General features: G+C 37.7%; 1 protein-coding gene across 1 annotated transcript; it reads right to left on the bottom strand.

Moving 5' to 3' along the window:
• Positions 1 to 7,765: 7,765 nt before the first annotated feature.
• Positions 7,766 to 22,342, bottom strand: LOC135154535 (uncharacterized). Its single transcript, XM_064100994.1, has 3 exons — positions 21,393 to 22,342; positions 9,671 to 16,130; positions 7,766 to 9,185 (listed from the first exon to the last, which is right to left on the bottom strand). Exons 1-3 carry the CDS (start codon positions 21,609 to 21,611, stop codon positions 8,353 to 8,355), a joined length of 7,512 nt encoding a protein of 2,503 aa, XP_063957064.1. The 5' UTR covers positions 21,612 to 22,342; the 3' UTR covers positions 7,766 to 8,352.
• Positions 22,343 to 22,587: the final 245 nt, after the last annotated feature.

Genomic DNA, 22,587 nt, shown 5'->3' with positions numbered 1-22,587 from the left:
ATGGAACTCATCCAAGATGATTAATGTACATTTGCACAAATTTGAAATAGAATGCTTTGTCTCGTGTTTATCCTATGTACTGGAGGAAGCATGCCCTTCTGCAATATGTGAACAGAACCAATTGTGGTGATTGTCATTTTGTACAAAGAAATCCTGAATGTACACCTTATATCAGATGTAAATAATATTGCTTTCTTTTCTCATTTCGTGATCCAGTTTGTGGTTAATTATTGCGGATTTGATGAAAAACTAGACATAGAATCAAGGATATTACAATTTTTAATGTGAATAAGGATTTTTCTTTTCCTCATCTTGATTTTGAGGTGACTTTCTTGTGAAACTGTGAACATAAGATATTTCAATATAACATAGAGAAGAGATATTTTTGTAACTTTTTCTTGAAGATTTTATACCTTTTATGACGCTGTAATTAGGGTTTCTGTGTTTTTCAAATCCAGTGTTTGAGTGGATGTGAACAGACCCATGTCATCCATGCATATGTCTATATCTTATTCCTGTAGTGACTAAGGTCCCTTTCAGATATGTAATTTAATTCACATGTGACAGGGGTGTCCCTCTTTCATATGAATCCCTATGAACCAGTCTAACGTTGAAAATTGAAGCAAAACAGTCACAATAAAAGGAGTAATGCAACCTTAAAATTCTATTCTATAAAAATGCAATATTCATCTCTTTTAAGGAAAAATAATCCAATCTTTATGTACAAATTTTCATCCAATAAATTTTCTTACCCCTATTGTTTAGAGCAGGTTTCTGCATTAATTTTATAGTATTCTTTTTGTGTGTGTGTGTTTTTGTTGTTGCTATATTTGATACATTAAAACTGTTTTTTGGGTTGCAGCTTATTGTTATATCATGAACAGAGTTCAGACATGCATAATATATGGTCCATAAGGGATATCTGGGCCCCGTCTTACAAAGAGTTACGATTGATCCGATCAATATCAACTATGGACGGCCAGCAACGTCAACGTATTATGCATGTTTGTTCAAAGTATTTTCTAGCTATGATGTATATTCATGCATTAATTGTTTTCTTTAAAATTCACTGTGCTTCTCTTTGTTTTCGAAGGACATTGTGCAAATGTACCGAAGAAAAATTATGATAGTGATGGATTTTGATATACTTTAGATTGATTGGATCAATCGTAACTCTTTGTAAGACAGGGCCCTGGTGAATGTTTAATGAAAGGACTTGTTGGATAATTTATATGACAAATTATATTCTATCCTACAGTTAATATAGGAACTATGCTTCTCAGCCAACCAAAATCAGGGAAAATTGTCAAATTTGACAACTTGTCAGACAAAAATGTTAATGAAACGCTCCCCAGTAATATAACAATGTAGATCATATCTTATTTCTAATACAACGGTTTCGGGAAATTCAATAAAGTTTTGTGAAGGAGCAAGGTTCGTTTATTTTTCATTTTCTATTTCACTCAGAATGTTAGTATTACTAGTGTTAAGAAGATAGTTCATACGCTAGGGGCGGTATTCTGAAAAAATGTTCTTATCTCATATTTGTGCTTTTCTACGTCACAATCTCAAATTGGTATTTTGAAAACATTATCATCCTTTTCTTTATCCTTTTCCTATCTTTTCTCTCTTAACAAGCTATGCCAAATAAGTAAATTTTTAATTTATCCATATAAGACCAACATGCGCTTAATGTGCATGTGGTATTCTGAATTTTGCACAATTATGTAATTATGCCAGTAATTAGAATACCCGCAGTTCTCATAATCTGGAAAGCTTTTATTGGTTAAACTGCCAATATAACGTGTATTTTGATTGGTAATATCTATAAAAAAAATGGGTATGTTCAAGGTGAGAAAGGGGCAGACGGTCCTTACAGAGATGAGAACGTGTTAAGAGGATTTTCAGAATACTGATTTGCAATAATTTTACCATCATCCCATCTCAAAGACATCCATTGTAGGTCAGTATTCTGAAGTCAGGTTTAACTTAGACCACGGTCTAACTCTGTGCTTAAATTATTTGAAGCCAAAAGTTCAAAAATTATGTTTATATTGTATATTTCTTATGTCTACTATTTTGTTTCCTTTTGCTTTCATAATGAAGAAAAATACTTCAGTTATCATTCCCAGACAATTATGAACAATTTGGGTGTCACATGAGTTAATAATTTGAATGTGTAATATTAGGGATTTGTGCTCCAATTGGCTCTCCATAGTTAAACCACAACTTTAAACTAGGGTTTAATTTCAACCAGAGTTCAGAATACGAGCCATAAGATATAATGTAAGAACAATTATAAGAACATTTTCAGAATACCACCCCAGGAATTTTGATACATGCCGTTTGATTTACTATTTTCTTGTTCTCTCTGTTTGAGATTGGGTCGGAGGATATAGAATATACACTTAATACAAATCCTTTGGAACAGTTTTCACAATTCGGACTGATACAGACAGCCAAATATGTATTATCCTTGTTTTTCTTAAACCATCTTCCTCTCAAGACCATGTCTGGTCCATGTTAGGCCATATAAATGATCAGTCACATGCGTGCCTGCAACCAATCATATCATCAAGATCCACTTTGTGTTTTATAAAGTAGAATATATTTCCTTTTTGTAGTAGCTGTATTTGTATATTTAACAGTTTGTCTGTTTACTCAGTTGGAAGTACAGTCTAGAATATAATAATAATAAAAAATAATATTAACAGTAGATATTTAACATTAATTTATTTGTAATAAACTTACTTGGATTTTTTAGAATGTCTATTGTCTAATGGGAAATCTCAAATATAAAATTTCTTAAGAAAGATGATATATGTATATAAAAATGCAATAACTGTTTTCTCATTCTTTTCGTCATTTTGTAGTAACATTTTTTTTCTCTGTATAAAATTTTACATGTTTATTTTGATGTAGAATTAACATTGTGAGACATTTTTATCACTCTCTTGAGGAAGATATTCTGCTCTTTGGATTTTTCAAGTTTGTTTATTTTGTAAGGCCCAACCTATATATTGATTTTAAATCTCACCTTTATTGTTACCTTAATAAAGGAGAATATAACTCTTGGAACAAGTTAGCTTGTGTGAAAACAGACAAATCAAAGAAACAAATCAATGAAAATTTGAGAAAAATCAACTAATATTAAGAAAATTATGAGCCTTTGAATGTTTAAAACACTATTGATATGACATGGACATCCTCCCATTGGCAATATATATACAACGCCCCATTACTGTTCTTCAAATTCTAATTGAATTGTTACTTTTATCACGTCTATTCATGTTATAGAGTTTTCATGAAATATATCCTGGATAAATAGTTTTTACTGTTCTGGGTTATACTTATAGTCCCGTATTCTGAAGTTGGGTTTAACTTAGACCATGGTCTAACTCTGCTAAAATTATGGGAAGCCAAACTGTTCAAAAATTTGTTTAGAGTGAATGTTTCTCATGTTTACTGTGCTCTTTACTAATTCTTTAATGGTGAAGACAACTGTCATACTTATCCTTTCCAGGCAGTTAATAATGTTTTGGGAGTCAAATGAGCTGATACATAGAACCTCTACTGTTATAGATTTATGTAACAACTGGCTTTCCATAGTTAAACCACAACTTAAAACCAGAGTGTAAATTAAACCCGACTTCAGCATATGGGCCCCAGTGTACAAAATGGAATGTTCTGGTTGTGGGACACCATAAAAATGATTGTTAGCATTTCCAATGAGAGGATCTCTTTTGCATTTGTGATTTCATCGTTCAAATGCTCGTTCATTTCATTTCATTGATCTTATTCTTTGATTTTTCTGTGTCTATAGAAGCTTATTAGTTCCAAGGGTTTCATTTTCCTTTAATTCTGGATATTTTTATGGATTTTTCAATAATGCATATTTCTGTTTATTGGGGATTATTCTGCAATGCCTATCTAAAGACCGTCTCACAATATACAATTCACTGCCTTTCCATTTTGGTGATCAGTCGAAGGAGCATGACATCTAAGCATAATAAATGATTTTCACTGGCAACTGTTACAAGCTACTGAAATCCTTGCATCTGATTGGCTCAGAGCAAAAGGACTGACGCAGTGCTCCGCGAGAACGAGTGGATGCAGGTAAGGATTTCAGCAGCTGTCTCACGTATGTGCAAATCACCAGTTTTTACCAAATATTAGAGGGTTTTGTTGAAGTTTCGTCAAAGATACAGAGCTCCCCATGGAAAGCTCTATTGTAATGTAATCAAAATAGGATGGGCATAGAATGCATAATGTGAGGCATTCTCAAGATGTTTTTAAAGACTATTGTAAAAAAAAGAGTATTTAGATCATTATCTTCTGTTGCTTAAATATTATATGCCAAATGAAGAGAACAGCTGTGGTCTGTGTTTCATATGCCCAACAGCTTGTATTCTGAAGTCGGTTTTAATGTTATCTCTGGTCTAAAGTTGTGATTTAACTATGGATAGCCAGTCGTGACATAAATCTATAACACTGGAGGTTCAGTTTATCAGCCCGCTTTACTCTCAGATCAGTCTTAACTGTCTAGGAAGGAAGGATGAATAATATAGATGTCTTCACCATAAAGGAATTAGGAAAGAGCACTGTTGACATAAGAAGCATTCACTGTAAACAAAATTTTGACGTGTTTGGCTTCCCATAATTTCAGCAAAGTGTTAGACCATGGTCTAAGTTAAACCCGACTTCAGAATACTTGCCTTAGATTTTACAATTCCTTGAGAAATTTGAATGCTATTATTTTTAAATGTACCAAGCTTAATATTTTCTTGATAATAACAAGAGAGCATAAGGGCTCATATCAAAATGGGACTCCAATATTTTACTGTTTTAATATTTTTTAAGGAGAGAAAAATTATTATGACATATGATTGCACTTACGTTTGACGGGAGGAGATATGTATTCTTGAATGTGTGCCTAGTTGTATGCGGATTATGTTTTGAAAGTTAAGGGGAAAAATGTTCTGTTTGAATGCCCATTTTGAGTAAATCTGTAGAAATAAATAAACTGTAAAGAGAGGTTACTTTCTAAAAATGATTTGCTGCTTTGTTTTATGTCCTGCCTTTGAATTGAATATAGTGAAAGTGAGAGGAATTTTGTGTGAATGGGTGATTTCAAGTTCAGTGTTGACCTTTTGGTGTTGGTGTTAGATCAATTTTTACACGATTATAACACCAAACATAAAATGAAGATGGTCCCGAAAAGTCACTCACTAGTTGTTGAGATGTCAATAATGTGATCTGGATCAGTTTTACAAACTCTGAATAAGTTTTGGAGCTAGGGGGAACAATCCAAATTTCAACACCGGACTTGAACTCACCCAATATGCCACTTCTGGCGCTCCAGGGCCCATTCCATATTTAGTTAGTTACAACTGTTATAACTTTGCCTTTATGACAACTCCAATGGGTGATTTCAAGTTCATTGTTGACCTTTTGGTGTTGGTGTTAGATCAATTTTTACACGAGCATAACACCAAACATAAAATGAAGATGGTCTTGAAAGGTCACTGACTAGTTGTTGAGATGTCAATAATGTGATCTGGATCAGTTTTACAAACTCGGAATAACTTTTGGAGCTAGGGGAAGCAATCCAAGTTTCAACACCAACACCAAGGCCAACACCGGACTTGAAATCACTCAATATGCCACTTCTGACGCTCCAGGGCACATTTCATATTTAGTTTGTTACAACTGTTATAACTTTGCCTTTATGACAACTCCAATGTGTGATTTCAAGTTCAGTGTTGACCTTTTGGTGTTGGTGTTAGATAATTTTTTACACCATTATAACACCAAACATAAAATGAAGATGGTCCCGAAAAGTCACTCACTAGTTGTTGAGGTGTCAATAATGTGACCTGGCTCAGTTTTACCAACCCAGAATAGGTTTTGGAGCTAGGGGAATTGTGCTTCCAACACCAACACCAAGGCCAACACCGGACTTGAAATCACCCAATGTGACAGGTGTCACCAGTTTATCAGAATAATGGCTAGTTTGCATGGTAGTTGCCATAATAGTTGTCTTTGTTTAATGGCACTAGAAGTAAATTACCCAGCCAGGTACTCATTTAACTTGAAAATAAATCAAGTACCATTTAGAACTAATCTCTTAAATCGTAAACATTTATCTCTCGTGTTTAGTCAAAAAATAAAATTAGAAGTCAAAGACATTGTCAAAGTTCACATTTGAATTCAATTATATTATCCAGCTTTTCAAAGATTTCACAATCTAAATATATATTATTTTCAAATTCTTTTCATATTGCAGACATTGTCAAACTTCACATTTGAATTCATTTATATTAGCTAGCTTGTCAAAGATTTCACAATACTCTAAAATAGATCCTTTTCAATTGTCTTTATGTTGCAATTAACATTTACAATTAAATTGCGCTATACATATTCTTGTTTTGTTTAAGAGCTATGTTATAAATTCCAGTAAGTATGTCATAAAGTTAAAACAATACTTTACTTTCATAAAAATCTCGTCATGAAATGTAAGGTATTTCAATTGTGCGATATACACTACGACAGCTTTATCCTTTTCTTTTTTTGCAATTGCAAGTCAAATTGAAGGTTTTATAATACGATGTTATGAACGAACATTCCTTTTCATTTTTTCTCAATCTTTGTACGATAATGAAATATTATTAAGGCCTATTATTTACATATCAATATACACTTATTTACAATATTGGTTTGTTCAAATATTAATGTACACTTATTTACAATATTCGTTTGTTCAAATATTAATGTACACTTATTAACAATATTGGTTTGTTCAAATATTAATGTACACTCATTATTTACAATATTGGTTTCTTCAAATATTCATGTACACTTATTTACAATATTGGTTTGTTCAAATATTAAGTGTACTACACTTATTTACAATTTCATGGAGTTATTAAAACAACTTGGTGTGACATCAGATAGGGAGCATTTTAAAACATGACCTGAACACTACAGCAGAAGATGTACTTTTTCCCCACATAGATTTCATTCCATTTTGAATTTGTCAACTCGTATAGAAACTATTTCTTCTCTGCTATACAATTGTAGCTATTCCACCAAGTCGAAGTTCTAATCAATGATGGTAAAATACTTCCAATAACTTCAGACTTAGAACTTACTAATAATCATGTAATATAAAACAATAATAATCGTAATGACAAACAAAAGTGTATAAACTTTGACCTTAGATGAATTAATGGGAGAATATCTTAAAATCTACTTCTTCAGAAAACGATACATAGAAACAACAAATAAACAATCGAGCTGGAACTCGCTCAAAAATAATCAAAATTTGTATGTGTTATAATTATAAACAGAAAGAAAAAAAAGTTAATTTATATTACAACATACTCTTAAGCTTCTAACTTTTGTTCTTCTAAATCTAATCACATTTGCATAGTGATCATGGAATTTTTGTCACTTTGAGACACACTCAGAAACGAAAGACAGTGAGCTGGAAATTCTCATTTGATTCGATAAGTTGATATCTTAAATTTGAATTTAACATTCTTGAAATGGAAACAAAAGATTATTACAACCAGGGTTGGCACCAGCTTATTTTGAGGAGGAATCAAGGGCGAGGATTAAGCTTTAACCTTGTGGAGACGTCATTTTTCTCAAATGAAAAATAGAGGTACATGTATAGCCTATAGTTTTGTATAATCCAGCCCTTTTCTTTTTCATCCATCACTGTCTTACCTCTTTTCTTTTCTTCCTTCCATCTTTTTTTTTTACATCAATTGTAAAAAATCTTCCCCTTATGAAAATACCCTGACATCGCCCCTAATCGCATATTTTATGTTCTTGATAATTTACATTTTAATAGCAAGATGATGGAATGACCAATTTACAAACGTAATATTGAAATACCGCAATCTATGACATAAAAAAAACCGACAGACATATAGGTCCATTATGCAATCCATATGAAAGCTTGCAAAGATTGGGTCGGCTCCTCGTAAAATAGTCTTATTTTTTTAATGTACATCATTTCATTTACATTAAACTTAACGAAACTTCTGAGTATTTTCCAGTTACCATTTAAACACACGTTATTGATATCATACAGTTTAAAGTACCAGGAAGAAGCAAAGGAAAATTAAACAGACTTCAAATACTGTCAAAAGGATACCAATGAAGACTCTTATAGTGCGTCTGCGCGAAACCCACAGGCAAGCGGAAAGCGCTAATTCTGCGCATACAGTTCCAAACACATGAACCAATCACGATGAGAGTTAGAAGGCATCTGAGAAGCCGTCGCACCCAGCTAGTAATCAACTAGTCTAGTCCATGGGTATCAAATTGACGTAACATATAAGTTCAATCAAATATATCAGGACTTGAATCGTTTCTGTAGTACAAGTGGTTCCCGTTTGACAGTGCATCTGTATCTGGAGAGCAACTTACTACAAACCGTCTACCACACGGCTTGGAAGCCTCACTGGAATTCGAAGAGAGGTCTTGCACTACTACTTTCGATGTAGGATTCTGTTTCTTCACCAGGGATTTGCCCTTCTTAGAGTCTCCATACAGGAATTTACCAGATTTCTTCAAAGTAACTGAACTCTGTGACATGTTCAAATCTCTCTGTTCGTCCATATCTTTGTGTTCCTCCTGTTGCCTTGAATGAATGTCATTGGAATAGTCTATACACTGACCATCTGCTTCCGCTGTTTCGCAACGCTCACTACCTTTGGTGCCATCATTTCGCTTCGATACTGCTGCATCCTGCTGCTTGTCCTCAGCAGCTGTCCCTGGGACGGGGCAGTCTAATGAAATTTGTCTCAGTCGCGAAGGAATAAGGAGGAATGGACCTGGAAGATCCGACTCCGGAGAGGACGGACTCGTCTCCATATTATTGTCCTTGTTGGCCACCTTCAACAGTGTCTCAAGAGGATGGTCATTTCCTACAGCCTCTTGTTGAAGTCTCTTCAATCTCTCCATCTCAATGAGCTTGGCCAGAGGAATGTCGTCATCAGGATCCTCTTCTTCATGGATTATGGTTGGCCAGCTCATAACCCTGTTCTGTCGTCTCCTGTTCCTGGCAGTTGCCTTGGGTGCAGTTAACATCCTTGGCTCCCTGAGGTCTCCTGCGCCACTTATCTGCCAGCCTGTCGACGTTCCTACCGCCACAGAGTCTGCCCTTTCGCTACCTGGTTATCGATTAGAAAAAAAAAATATGCCAATACCCTCCTACCGGTCTACGCCATAACTCTGGCCAGATCGAATAATGTGTTTAGCCCAAGTTTACTTGAGAATTTAGTTCAGAAATGCTCCAACATCTGTGTCGAAGTTTACATTGTTTTGTACAAAGCAATGAATTTCACTGGGTAAATATCTTTTATTTAATTGACTTGGTGATTCTTTTGAATTATATGCTTATTTGATAAACATACTCAAAGGAATACATGTTTTTGATTCCACTACTTGTCCGACATTCTCTGACGCCATTTCAACTAATATAGGTACTGACATACTTGACTGATGGACCATAGCATATTAATATAGTTGTCTTGAACTGCCTTTTGATTAATCATTTTACAAATATAATTGACAATTAAGTGACTGTAATTGTTGCTGATTCTTTGATAAATAGATCACAGCTTATTTTGCACACGTTAACAAATATAATATTTACCCGATCGCCCACTGTCCCCTTCATCGTGTGGGTCGTTCCTGTTCATGACATCTGCTGAAATGTCAGGGGAGATTGCGTCAGTAAGGTAATTCGCTGATGCAAGTTCCATCCTCGTGGGCCACCGTCTAAGGTTTCTCTCAGGTTCTTCCGCTGGGATATATCCATCTTCAGTGCTTAGGGATGGTGGAGATGCTGTCGTCGAGGAAGAGTGGTAGGAGGGACCAGATCCAACTGTGTTTGCGCTATGTGACGTCAAGGTTTCTAATGAGAATTCAGTGCTCACCGATGCTTCCCAAGTGCTTGAAGATACATGACTCTCTTCGTCATAGCTTGGTGAGGTGTCAGTTGTGCTTTCTTTATCATCTGTTCTTCCTTCTTCTTCGAAGGGTGACTCGTTGTTCGTCATCTGAAGTATTACAGCAGAGTTGTTTTCATTGAGGATTGATTCGACCTGAGGGTCAATGCTTGATTTTGAGTCTTCATTGGTAAGACTTGATCCCTGCTTCACCATATCATATCCTTCAAGAAGTATCTTCATGGAACTGGCAATTGCTGGTGGTAGATCCAGCTTGTCAAGGTCTTCTAAAGTAACGGGTAAAGTGTCAACATCGTGGCGATTCCCAGAGTATCTCAGAAGATCACTCCATAGTCCTAGCATCTTCGATTCCAATCCTGTTTTTCTAGTTGTAGGAGGACTGTTATTAGATGGCAGGATACTCTTTGCCGCACTTACATCGTGATTACTAGTGTCATTTATCGTAGACCAGTAACACTCGTCCCAAAGTCGGGCAGATAATGACGCGAGAGTATTCCTTCTTGTCTTTTGGGGGATTATTTCCTTCTCTGGACTTTCCTCTTCTGACTGCCCTTCTAACGAATCATCTGATATAAGAACAAAATCATTCTTCTTGGAAGATGCCACCTTTGATTTAACTTTGCCTTTAGCTGTTGACACTTTGGTTCCCTTTTTTCCTTTAGACTTTGAAATCTTCCGTACGACTCTTTTCTTGCACCAGCCATAAGTTCCATGACCGCGTGTCTTAGTTGCAAACTTGCGACTACTGCTGGCTTTACTTGGCTTCATAAACGACTTGTCTCCCGTTGTTGGGGCTGTCATTGTCCCAGTGCTCCGAAACTTTTTCTTCTCTTTTTCCACAGGCTTGAGCTGTCGGAAGTTTTCCTCTACAGATATCAAGTTGTCGCAATACTCAACAGTGCCCTCACTAGAACTGGATTGACGTGATAAGACTTCTTCTCGCAAGGAGATCAGATCTTGTATATCATCCATCTGATTAATCTCCCCTTTTGATTCGACGTTGAGTGTGGGTGATCGTATCCGAGGTAGTTTCTCAAGTGGTTTCCCGCTACTTCCTGTCGATTCCCGTCCTCTTTTTTTCGTCTGGCAGTTCTGATTGTCCGACGAAGAATTATGGTTAAAATGAGAGAGGCAAGTAGGAAGAGAATTTTCTTTATTTTCATCTACCTTTACCTGACCTGTCATGAATTCTTTACGGGAGCCGATTCCGGTGTCATTGCTGGTGATTCTACTTTTGCGAGTTTGAACACCTCTTGAAACCATAGATACATATTCTCTGCCATCTTCACTGTTTGTATCGAAAGGCATCTGCATTCTTAGCTGATTCTTCTGTTTCACCTGTGACCCTCCGTTCCTTTTCTTCTGTAGTTGCTTTAGCAGCCACTGAAACTTCGTTTCTGAACTTCCCCCAACCTGCCTGGTGACATTGATGTTACCAATACTTGCGAGGTTTCCTCGGATAACTGGATTTCCATAAACATGCTTTATCTGCCTATGTATGTCCTTACCAGTATTTCGAAGTTTTTCTCCCTTTTCACTTGTACAACTAGTGTGTTGCTCACTTTCACTTGAACTGGAGCTCTCTATGTAATTGCTGCAAGGATCTTTCACAGAAGACCTTGGAAACACCCGATTCCACGCTTCTTTAACCATTTCTCTTTCTCGCCTATCTTCTTCTTGGACTTGCTCCTTCGTTGGTCCAGTGAATACGGCATGTTTCTTTTCTATCTGGGAGCCCTTCTGTGCCTCGTTTCTTGATCCAGTGCTAGTGTCATCTCTGTTGCATGTTTTGCTCGTAACATATTTTCCGCTGCTATTTGATGATTCTTTAGAACATCCGAACTTACTTTCTGACGTCATGACCTCAGTTGGTTTTTTGCTTCTGTTGACTTTCCTATTAGTTTCAGGACTATTACTCTCATTATGAAAGTTTCCACTGGAATCTGCTTTATTCACGTTCCTCATGTAGCACCCAAGTGAATTGCAGGACTTTTCTTGCAACAGTAATGTGTCTACCTCCTTTCTGATACCGTTACTGTGGGGTGAGTGTTTACTTTGGATGCCCTCCACTGATGCTGAGGAGGAATCTTCTCTGTTCCGCACCCTTTGCAATCTCAGAACAATCTTTTCGGTTGAGGCTTCTGCATTTGTATCAGGTGGCTGTAAGTGGTACTGCTCTCCTTCGGGTGACCCGTTACTCAAGTCACACCCTAGGTCCGTCGACACCGTCGTGGTTGAACTTCCATGTGGGGTCTCATGGTCCTTCAGTGTTTCTGAATTCCGCTCTTCCATTCCATTTCCTTTTGATTTATTCTTGGCCTCTGCAGCTTTTTGACATCGTCCTGCATCACAGCGTAATTCTCCGTTCTGAATGGAAGTGTTTTCATTTATCCTTTCAGGTCTTCCATGTCTCTTCTTTGCCATTGCGTTAATACAATTGCGTAGGAGATTAGCGGTGTTGAGTAATTTATCAACAGTCTCATCGGATCGTTTCATCTTGTTGGCGACACTCCCCGAAGATGGCATATTTGAATCTGTCAAATTTGATTCTCTAACTCCTTTACCCTTTACAGAGTTATATGTAGATACCACTTTGGCATCTCTTTTGACACCTTGCTGCGCATTACTCAGCCTATCATCAAGTTCCTTTGAAGTAGCAATCAGTTGCCGAAAGAAGAGATCTTCGACTTGTTTCAATCGTTCTACCATCCTAACGCATTCTATTTCTTCCATTCGACCATGTTTGGCAATCAATACTCTAACACTCCTCAGTTCTTTGAGTTTAGAAGTAACGGCTTTCTGACGAACTCGTAACTCATCAACACTCTTACTATTGAGTGATCCATGGTCTTTTTTACATTCTTCACCCTTTTCTAGAGTATCTTTGGGCTTAATGGATGAGCTCTTGCCGTGACTGTCATCAATCTTCTGCTTACTATCTTCAGAGACATTAGCATTTGAAGTGACAGATGATGTGCTTGCTGCCCGTATTTCTGCAATTGTAGACTTGGAAGTTCCCTCATTTGAGGTTACAAGTGAAGTACGAGGAACCAAGGTCCTAGCGTTCTTTTGTAATTGCGCTGTGGTATGAGCCATGTCCTGATCCTGCCGCAATATGGAAGGCTGTTGGAGTCTGGATGTTTCAATCGACACATTCGTTGAAAAGGCTTGCTGTACTTGTTTAGAAACCTGATCAACCATTGGTACATTTGAGCCCATCTTAGTCTGATTTGAAGACACATTACCAACTTCAAATGTTTTTGCCTGGTTCGATCCCATGATTCCTTTCTCATTAGGAAGAATCATCACCAAACGTCCTTGGTCGTCTTTGATCACCGGAACATTGATGTATCCCAGCAGCCCTTGTGGCGTGGAGGACAAAGCTGCTGTTTCAGTATGTACTAACTTCGTCGATTGGGTTCCTCCATCGGTTCCTAACATGAAAACTTCTTTTTGAGCTTGACTGCTTGTGTTGCGTCTTTGATCAAGGCACATCGTTCGATCCATGTCGCGTTGATAATCCGATTTAGAAGCAGTTCTACCTGCAATTTGAGTACCAATAAAGTCATAACCGACAAAGTTCATATTTTGTCCTTGTTGGCCTTTGACCCCATGAAGGACGTTGTTTGGCAAAACGACCAAAGGGGGAACTGATAGACAAGCAGCATTATTTACCTGACTGACAACAGATCCATCTCCATGAGGAATCTGCATCGTTGGTCCTTTCACATCTATGGGTCTTGGTTGCCTTTGTAGACAGACACTGTTATTTTCAATCGTCTGAATCATACCTTGATTTTTATTTCCAATCACATGTAACACATTCCTTGTTGGTGTAACGTTAGCAGACGACGTCATAATTAAAGTCTGTTGTGGCGTGAGTTGGACATAACCTGGTGCAGGGGATAGAACATATGTCGGTGTCGCTTTGACTGTCTTGGCAGGTGCAATTCGGGTATATTGTTGACTTGGTGCCAATTTTGTAGACGAAGAATGGCTAGAGGCGATCGCATCACTTTGCAATATATCCACTGGATCCGTTCTCTGCAATTGCATAGGAGTACCATAACGTCTAGGCACAGAGTTTGATTTTGTCAATGGTATTTCAGGATCCGTAGTCTGATGCACGTTCTCCTTTGCTTCCGTTTCTGTATGTCCCGATGATGACATACTTATGTCGACTTTATTAGCATGTGTCACGCTGGAAATGTCTTTTGTTGAAGCGGGAAACTCTGAAGGATCAAATATAGTGACTTCGGTTTCAAAGGGAATCCCCGGCTCTATTTTCTTGCATACACCAGGAATATCATGGGGCCCACTATGGAGTGTTTCAACACGCGATATTGGTACATCAAGTTGACCTTTCTGTGGCATCATTTCCTTTTTGCATTCTGCAATTCCGGTTAATAACTTCTTTACACCAGCTTCCTGCACATCTGCAATCTCTGCCGCTAAAGTATCAGGACATTCACGCACTAAATCACTCTGCTCCAATTGCTGTGTATTCACGGTTTTCTCTTTGTCAGTCATTGACAATTGAATCTTACTGCAAACAGTTTCAGGGGAAATGCGAATGACATGTTCCTTCCGCGATGCAGCTAAAACCCTCCCGTTATCCTTCTGATGAAGATTGGATATCACTGGAGGAAGACCGTTGTGTCTTCCATGTGACTCTCCTTCCCTTTTTGCATCATTCGAGTTAGATTCATACAGTCTGTCATCTCTTGCAGCCCGGCTTTCTGCATGTCCTTCACCAGATTCTGTAGACATACCAACTTCATTCATATCATCGCAATGGTTGCTTACTGTATTTATATTTGCTGATCCTTTCTTCCCATCAGAAGTATCGCACGAAGAAGAACTATTTTCAAAGCTCCAGATTTCTTCTTCCCCCGTCTCATCTTGGGCGTCTTCAGTGTTAATCTTTGCCGTGGTCTGGTCAGCAGAAGTATCCATTCTCTCTGGATCAGGATTGCCACTGCTGAAGTTTGTCGGTTTACCACCGTCATGCTTATTTGACGTAGAACATCCCTTCATTGCTTCAGAAAAATGATGTACATCGGGACCGGTCCAGCCACAACCCTCTGAGCTCCTTCCCTTCTTGGCACTTTGGGGGACTGCCTCTCTTTCACAATCATCCGGCAGAGCTGCTTCCATGTCTTGCAGCAAACGAGTTGTTTCTGTAACCATTGTCTCCCTCCTCTCAGTTTCATTGATCTGCTGTAAATCAGGGGTGCTCGTCCTCCCCTTCAAAGCTTCTTCAAGCTTTTCATTCACATCTTTCATATTGTTTTCAAGTGATTTTGAGAGTCCTCTCTTTTCAGCTTCTTTCTCTGCTTTTTCTTTCCTCTTTCGCTCTTCTTCCAAGTGCATCATATACACCGCTCTTTTCCTGAACATCATCTCCTCATCCTTCTTGCTCGGTCCAGATTTCTGCGGTTCCTTCTTCCCCTTGTTGTCGATTCCGTAAGAGTAGAGCTTATGAACATATGTTGGCTGGTATCCAAGATACTCTTTCTTTCTCCGATCATCAGTCTGCTTAAGCAAACGATGTGATCGAGCATCTTTCTTGACTTCTGTCCTGGATGCTGAACTCGATTTGACGCCTTTCGCGCATTTTCGTTCGCCTTCCTTAAAGATATCTGATGCAAAATCGAAAATGTCTTCCGATCCCTTGACACTTTGGTCCAGCTTACTGGTAGTGGCTTCTTCCTTAATGGGATGATCAACGGATTTCTTATCTAACGTTTTATGTCTTTGCTGCTGATCTGTTTTCCCGCTTCCACTCATATCTCTACTTTCTCTACTGTCTTTGGTGTGGTGTCGTGAAGATCCATGGGCTCCCTTCGTCGAAGACGATCCTGCGGGTGGTGATCTCTTGCGCCATGAACCTTCGTCGTCGGCCCGGGTTCCTTTAGACTCAGACCGATGCCTTGATTTGTTATCGTCGCCTGTCCGTCTCGATCTCGATTCATCAGAGGTTAGTGAACGGCGTCGATCACCGAGTTTCTCTGAGGATGAAGAAGACTTCCTTTGCTCTTCTTCATGGTGCTTCTTCCCTGACTTTGTCCGCATGCGTTTGTTCCTTCTGCAATGAGAGCTGCCGCAGCTTTCTTGACTACTCTTCGATGCCGATTTGTGAACCTAGTGGACAAAACGAAAATAAAAACAATTCTTCCTTGTATATTTGTCACTCTAAAGACCACCTCACACCTTACGAATAATTCACTACCCAATTTTGGAGCAATCGCTTATTTTCTGAAAATGTGAATGAAAAGTATCTTTTTATTCGAGTTCAGTTTAATTGTAATAATACTAATAGAAAATTTTTGATGACTGAGAGTCGTAATTTTGGAGCAAAGGCCTAATTGGTTTCAGATCTTAGCCAATGGTACGATTGCTATGACTTCATTACAACTAGATATTCGACTCGCTCTTCGTCACTGATTTTCACCCAATCTTCACCATATAATGTGTCATTACCATGGCAACATGATTTCTGACACACACATTATATATGTACCTCAAGACCAATGCCGAATTTCATGAGAATCGGTTAAAAACCGAGGAAGTAGTTTGAACTGCAAGATTTGTACCTTATTTTTGTCATATATCGTTACCATGGCAACAAAATTTCCGACACATATGAAAAATATGTCTTGCACATCTTTACCCCAACACCATAAAATATGTGTGCCAAGTTTCATGAAAATCGGTTAAAAACTGAGGGAGTATAGTTCGATGCGCAAGATTTGCAGCGGACCGACCGACTGACCGTACACTAATTCCTATACCCCCTTGTTTTGTGAAAATGACAGAAATGCCTGTCCTTACGGCTTAAGATTGGGTAGCACAAAATAAAGACGATATGAGTATTTTTTTTCTCGCAAGAGTGATTTCATGTTTATTTTCAATGTGATAAGATAATGGAATGCGCTACCACATGCCATGTTGTCACATCCCCTTTCTTTCAAAATCATGCTATATAAGTCAGGATTCCAATATCATGGGGCGTTAGGAGGCATGCATAAGACTATGAATAATTTCACATACATTTATTACCAAATTGAAGTAACAACATTGAAATGTAGGCCTGTATGTTGTATTTAATTTGTGTTTCTTAACTCGTTAAGGCAAGCATTTTTGTAATTCTTTCAGAAAATAAGTCATTACATCGCATTTCCACTTTTCTTGGCAGTTTTTGAAAAGCGTCATTTTTGGTTCATCATTCAGCCGTTAAGTAACGGGTGTCGCAAATTATCCAAAAACCCCGCTTCCTAATAATGAGTTACAACTGTATTCCATGCTTGGTTTAAATTTGAACAATTTGTTACATTGAAAGATTTGATGGGGTTCTTGGGGGGAATTTACTTTTGACATTGAGCTTATGTCCTAAATATTTTATATTTCATTATTTATCCTGACATCATTATTGTTTTGCCCTTCAGATAAACGCAAGTAAAGCTTTCCATCAAGTGATTTGAACGTTACAAATGGAAGCATCCTTCTGCTGCTTGGTTCCTGTTGGATCTAAGATTGAATTTGTGACGTCATATATATTTATTTATTTATTTGTTTCTGATATTTTGTCAGGGAAGCCCATTCACCAACAAGTAATGGTCTTCCATGGGGACCTGAATAATGATAAACTTATTTTTACAAAATGCATAACGTTTGTACAAATATTCAACATTAGAATTCACAGTTCAAAAGTTCAAACAAAGCAATAATAGACTCGGCACAAACGAAGCGCAAACGAATACTTGTATTCTCGTTTGCAAGATAATGAAATATCCGTAAATTTAATCAGCTTGTATGATAACATTATGAAAACATTGATTCCGTCTTAAATATTAAAGCAGCTCCTTATCTGTAAATTCCATAAAATTTACTGGTGCCGTTTGCCCAGCTTTTCTCTACCCAAACGTAGTGTATCAAATACAAAGGTTATTATAATTGGGCCTTTCATTTTTCCAAATCCAGGAAAGAAATAGAAGAAAAAAAAAGCCTAGCAAATTGTTATCCGAGTTTTCAAAGCATGCTCAGGTGAAAGCGGATTGTATTCTAATGATCTTTGTCTTCTCCCTTTTTTAGCCTTAAACTAGATCTACATTTTCCCCTTTTTATTACCCGCTCTCAAAGTTGCTCTTCTCTTTTCTTCCTTTCTAGCTTTCTCTGTGTCTCTCTTCATCTGACTCCGAGTCTTTTTTCCTTTTCTCTCCGAGTCAATCTCTCCCCTCACTTTTTCTCTTAGGTGACTCCTGTGAGGATCATCTTTGAATGTGATCTATAATGCTTCCTAGACCGTTCTTAAAATGTTATTGTAGAATGATGAAGACATTATGGCAGGGTCCAAACTCTTCGCGTGTGTCTATACTTCGGAATTTTATCAAAAAAATTATTCAATTTCTTTAAAACGTGACATAGGGGGTGTTGCAAGAAAACATTTGCAATCAATCTCAAATATTCTGTTGCAATTTCACAATTGATTGATCACTTTTTAACTGTAGCAAATCAGATTATACTCCTTGTTTCATGGAGCAGATTAGCAATCAATCGCAAAATTACAATTGCACGGCATATGCTTGATTTCGGGAACTAATATAGACTTGCAATTGATCGCAAGTTTCTTGCAACGCCCCACTAGTCATCATATTAAGAAGCAACCCGTCCTAAATCACCCTGTACAGTAAACTTCTTTGGGATGAGATCAGTATACACGAAAATATTAGCAAACTATCGGCAAATTTGTCACCGCTTTAATTACCCCCGTTCAGAAAAACCCGAAATTCTTAACAAGCATCAGGAAAACATCAATTTGGAAACAGAAATCGTTAAAAAATGTGAATAAAATCAGGGGCCGCGGAACGTTTTTCAAAGTGGGGGGGGGGGGGGGGGGGGGCTGACCATGCAAATAATTACAATCCTATGGTCATTTTTACGCTTCCGCGGCCCCTGTAAAACGTGATATATACTGACCGATTCTATACATGTACGTCCACAAGTTGTTTTTGTTTGAATCTTCAGAAAGTTTTTGTCCGCAAAGTTAGTTCACACTCTTTCGGAACGTTCTTCGGCGAAACCCCTTAACCTAAATCTAGATCTACATCACATTTTCGTCAACAATTTATTAGTTTACGATCTTGACGTTAATTTGGTAGGCCCAAGCTATAACGTTAGTATTATTTAAATAGGTTTCATTTGTCTAAAAATAAAATTTGAATAGGTTATATTATATGAATGAAGTTTAGCCTGATGAATGATTTTTGAAATGTCCGCAAAGTTTGAACACATAGGCCCGTATTCTGAAGTCAGGTTTAACTTAGACTCAGGTTTAAAGTTGTGGTTTAAGTATGGGAAGCCAAAAGTATAATTTTTTTATTAAGTTGTACGTTTCTTATGTTATGTTTGGCAAGAGCCAAAAATTTCCCGGTCATATCATGGTATGAACAGGCGTAATGGTGTAATTAGCCGACTATTTTGAGAGGGTCAGATATTGCGTATAGGGCAGAATTCATCTTAAAAAAAAAAGTTGCGAGCGAGCGAATTTTTTTGACATTTTAAATACAAAAATCAAATTTTGTGATAGATTTTGATCCAGAGAATAATATATTTCAATCTTCTCTCTTTCCATTCATTTTTTGTGGTCTGTACGCCACTGTGAACAGGATTCTTTGCGGCAGTAGCATGAAGAGTACAAAAAAACGAGGGGTGCAGTATGGCGCATGTGCTAAAAAGCTGCTTAAAGAGCGATCGAAGCGAGCGAGAAAAAAATCGCCTTTTCATAAGAATCTAACTTTGAGATTATTCTTTGACACAAAATTCAGTAAATAAATCATATCCCACACTTTTCTTTTGTTTTTCTTTCCTTCCTTTTTTTTGTTCTTGGTTGTAGAACTTTTGGGGCCATGGTTCAACCATTCCATACTCATATACGGCATTGCTATGTGGTTGGGGTCCGGGGCGGAGCCCCCAGAACTTCTTGATATCAAAGCCATTTAAACCTCGCAGAATGCCGATATTTCTAATCAAATCGCGGGTATATACAGAATATAGCTTTTACACAACACATTTATTCAACCCAGTTGCGTAATGAACCAAATATTTTGAGGGGGCAAAACATAGCAATGTGGGAAAATTTGTAAACAGTCCCCAGCGAGCAAAGCGAGCTGGAAATGAAAAAAATGCCTATGGATATTAAATTCTAATTATGTGATAGATTTTTCCATTATATTCAGCAAATAACACATTTCATTGTTTCCATTCATTTCGTAATACGTTGTCTCCTGTAATTTCTTTTATTTCCTCTTGGGTGTGGAACCAAGACACCCCCACGCCTGTACGCCAGTGATTGAAAGAAGGGTCCCTACAGGGGGCGTTATAGATCCATTTGAAGGTTATAGATGAAGAGCCCCTACTGCGTGGGGTCTGGGGCAAAGCCCGGTCCGGTAGCTTATTTGCATAAAATTAAGCAAGCTTTATAGCACAATGTTGTGTGCTGTCCATCTTTCTCCCCGCTCTTTATTTTCAATCCTCGGCAGCCCGGTCGTGTTATTTTTTTTTCTTGTCCCTTTTCTTTGTTTTCCAATTTGGCTTTTGACTAGGCTAAGGCAATCTACCTTCGTTTCCCGCTATTGTCTGCCACTTTGTCATCTTTTAATTTATTTCCCATCATGTTATTGCATTACATAGGCCTATTTCAGAATGATTTGTTCTTTCTCAAATGTTCTTCTTTAGTTCCTTTTCCCGCTTTCCAACCTTTTCCATAAAACAAAATCTTCGTTTTCTTTTCGTTTTCCCTTTCCTTTTCCTTCCCCTTTCCCTTTCTTTCTCCCTCCCTTTTTTCTTTTCCCGGTGAAATCCGCCGGGGGGGGGGGGGGGGGGGGCTTTATGCCACTGGCATCAAGAAATCGCCAGTTTGCAAGCAGAGGTTTCCAAAGTGGTCAGTAAAATGTGATACCAACCGAATTTATGGCATTTAACCTCCATCTGATATTATCTTACCTTTGTCTGCTTGATTTCTTTTCTAAAGCTTTGCAAAACGATCGTGCGCAAATTAATAAGGTTTCACTTTTTTATGACACTCTTTTTCAGCCGAGCGCGCACTAGTCGATCGCCATGTATTTTGAGATCAAGATTCCAGCGAAACCCTTGACCTACTTTAAAATTCCGTCAAGCGAATTTGACTTTGGGATCTTGCCTTCCATCTGGTAGACCTCTCCTATTTATGATTTTGATTAATTTTGTGTGAACTGTGAGAAATTTTTGATTGAAAATCAACTTCATGGTTATTTTTAAAAATGTGCGCAAATTATGGTCACCCCATCATTAAGAGTTCAACAACTCTCTCATTTCTCTCTTTTTATTCTAAAAGACTTTCAAGAGTTTAAAAAATAAATCACTTACTGATGTCGTTGAGGATGATGTGGATGAAGACATGGAAACTTTTCCTCCTTCTCGTCTATGTCGAGCATTGCTCGATGATGACGACGCCAATGATGAGGTGGATGAAACTCGAGATGATCCCGTTGTCACTTTCTTCGGGGAAGCCACCCTGCTTCGTTGATTTCGCCAGTTCTCATCATCCGAGTTTCCCTTATTATGTCGCGTGCTCTCCTTGCCCATTTTAATTAGAAATCCATCTTTATTTCCCCAAAAGGATAAAAAAGGCGAATAACGAAGATTCAGAAAAATCCAGCAACAGACACACACAAAGCTCGAGCATCCATTTCTTCAGAGAAAAATCCATTGAAATTGTTTTGTTTATTTTTTTGTTTCAGCTCATGTTGCATGCACTTGTTGCGTTGAGCGCGTTGCCATGGAGAATGGCATGCGCGCGCATAACATTCACAAGCGCGTATGCATTGCCACTGGTGCTTACGCCATGCATCATAAAATACATAGTGCACATGCGGAATTCCTTTTCTATATATTGTAGTCTGCACAGTGATTATGCATACAGCTCTATGAGAACGGGCCTAAATAGGAGAGCGCGCATTAAGAATATCCAACCATTTATTATGACGTCATTTCTGATCGATCATTTTCGGCATGGTGTAATCAGGATATTATATTCGAAGGGAGTATTTGGGAGGGGCGGTGTATGGTTGCATTTGCAATCAATTGCAAACAGCAAATTATTGATGACTCGATTTTTTTTATTATCGCGAGTAAATTCGCCATTCGCGTTTATTTAACCGCCTGTCATTTTTTCCTTCATTTCTACTTCTTCCACCATTCTTCTTTTTTTCATAATTTATTTTCTTCCCTCTTCCTCTCCTTCATCCATTTCTTCTCTTTTTGAATTTTCGTCTCACCATTCCCCACTTCATTCGTAGTCCTCTGTTTAATCAGCCACTATATCCAAAGTATCTTCTCATTATTCGCCAGACTGGATATTAGCCTTTCTAAATGACTATGGGAATAAATGATTTGTTACAGAATAATTCTTGTCGCATTTTTATGTCGTTTATACAAGTTGTGTATTTATTGAAACAATCAAAGCAAACATAGAGTATAGTGATATTACAGAACTATTTCAATAGATCTGTGGCGAAACAATTACAAACTAAATCTTATATCATCATATTGAAAAAACACA

This window comes from Lytechinus pictus, chromosome 6 (assembly GCF_037042905.1).
Source record: "Lytechinus pictus isolate F3 Inbred chromosome 6, Lp3.0, whole genome shotgun sequence".
Taxonomy (NCBI): Eukaryota; Metazoa; Echinodermata; class Echinoidea; order Temnopleuroida; family Toxopneustidae; genus Lytechinus; species Lytechinus pictus.
The sequence above is the reverse complement of the archived record's forward strand: the minus strand, read 5'-3'. Positions and strand labels throughout refer to the sequence as shown.

Excerpts from the sequence above, each read along its gene's own strand:
- LOC135154535 (XM_064100994.1), bottom strand. The coding sequence starts at position 21,611 with ATGGGCAAGGAGAGCACGCGACATAATAAGGGAAACTCGGATGATGAG. Across the intron at positions 16,131-21,392 it reads CATCATCCTCAACGACATCA|GTTCACAAATCGGCATCGAA; the intron begins GTAAGTGATTTA and ends TTTGTCCACTAG. Across the intron at positions 9,186-9,670 it reads AGGGGACAGTGGGCGATCGG|GTAGCGAAAGGGCAGACTCT; the intron begins GTAAATATTATA and ends ATCGATAACCAG.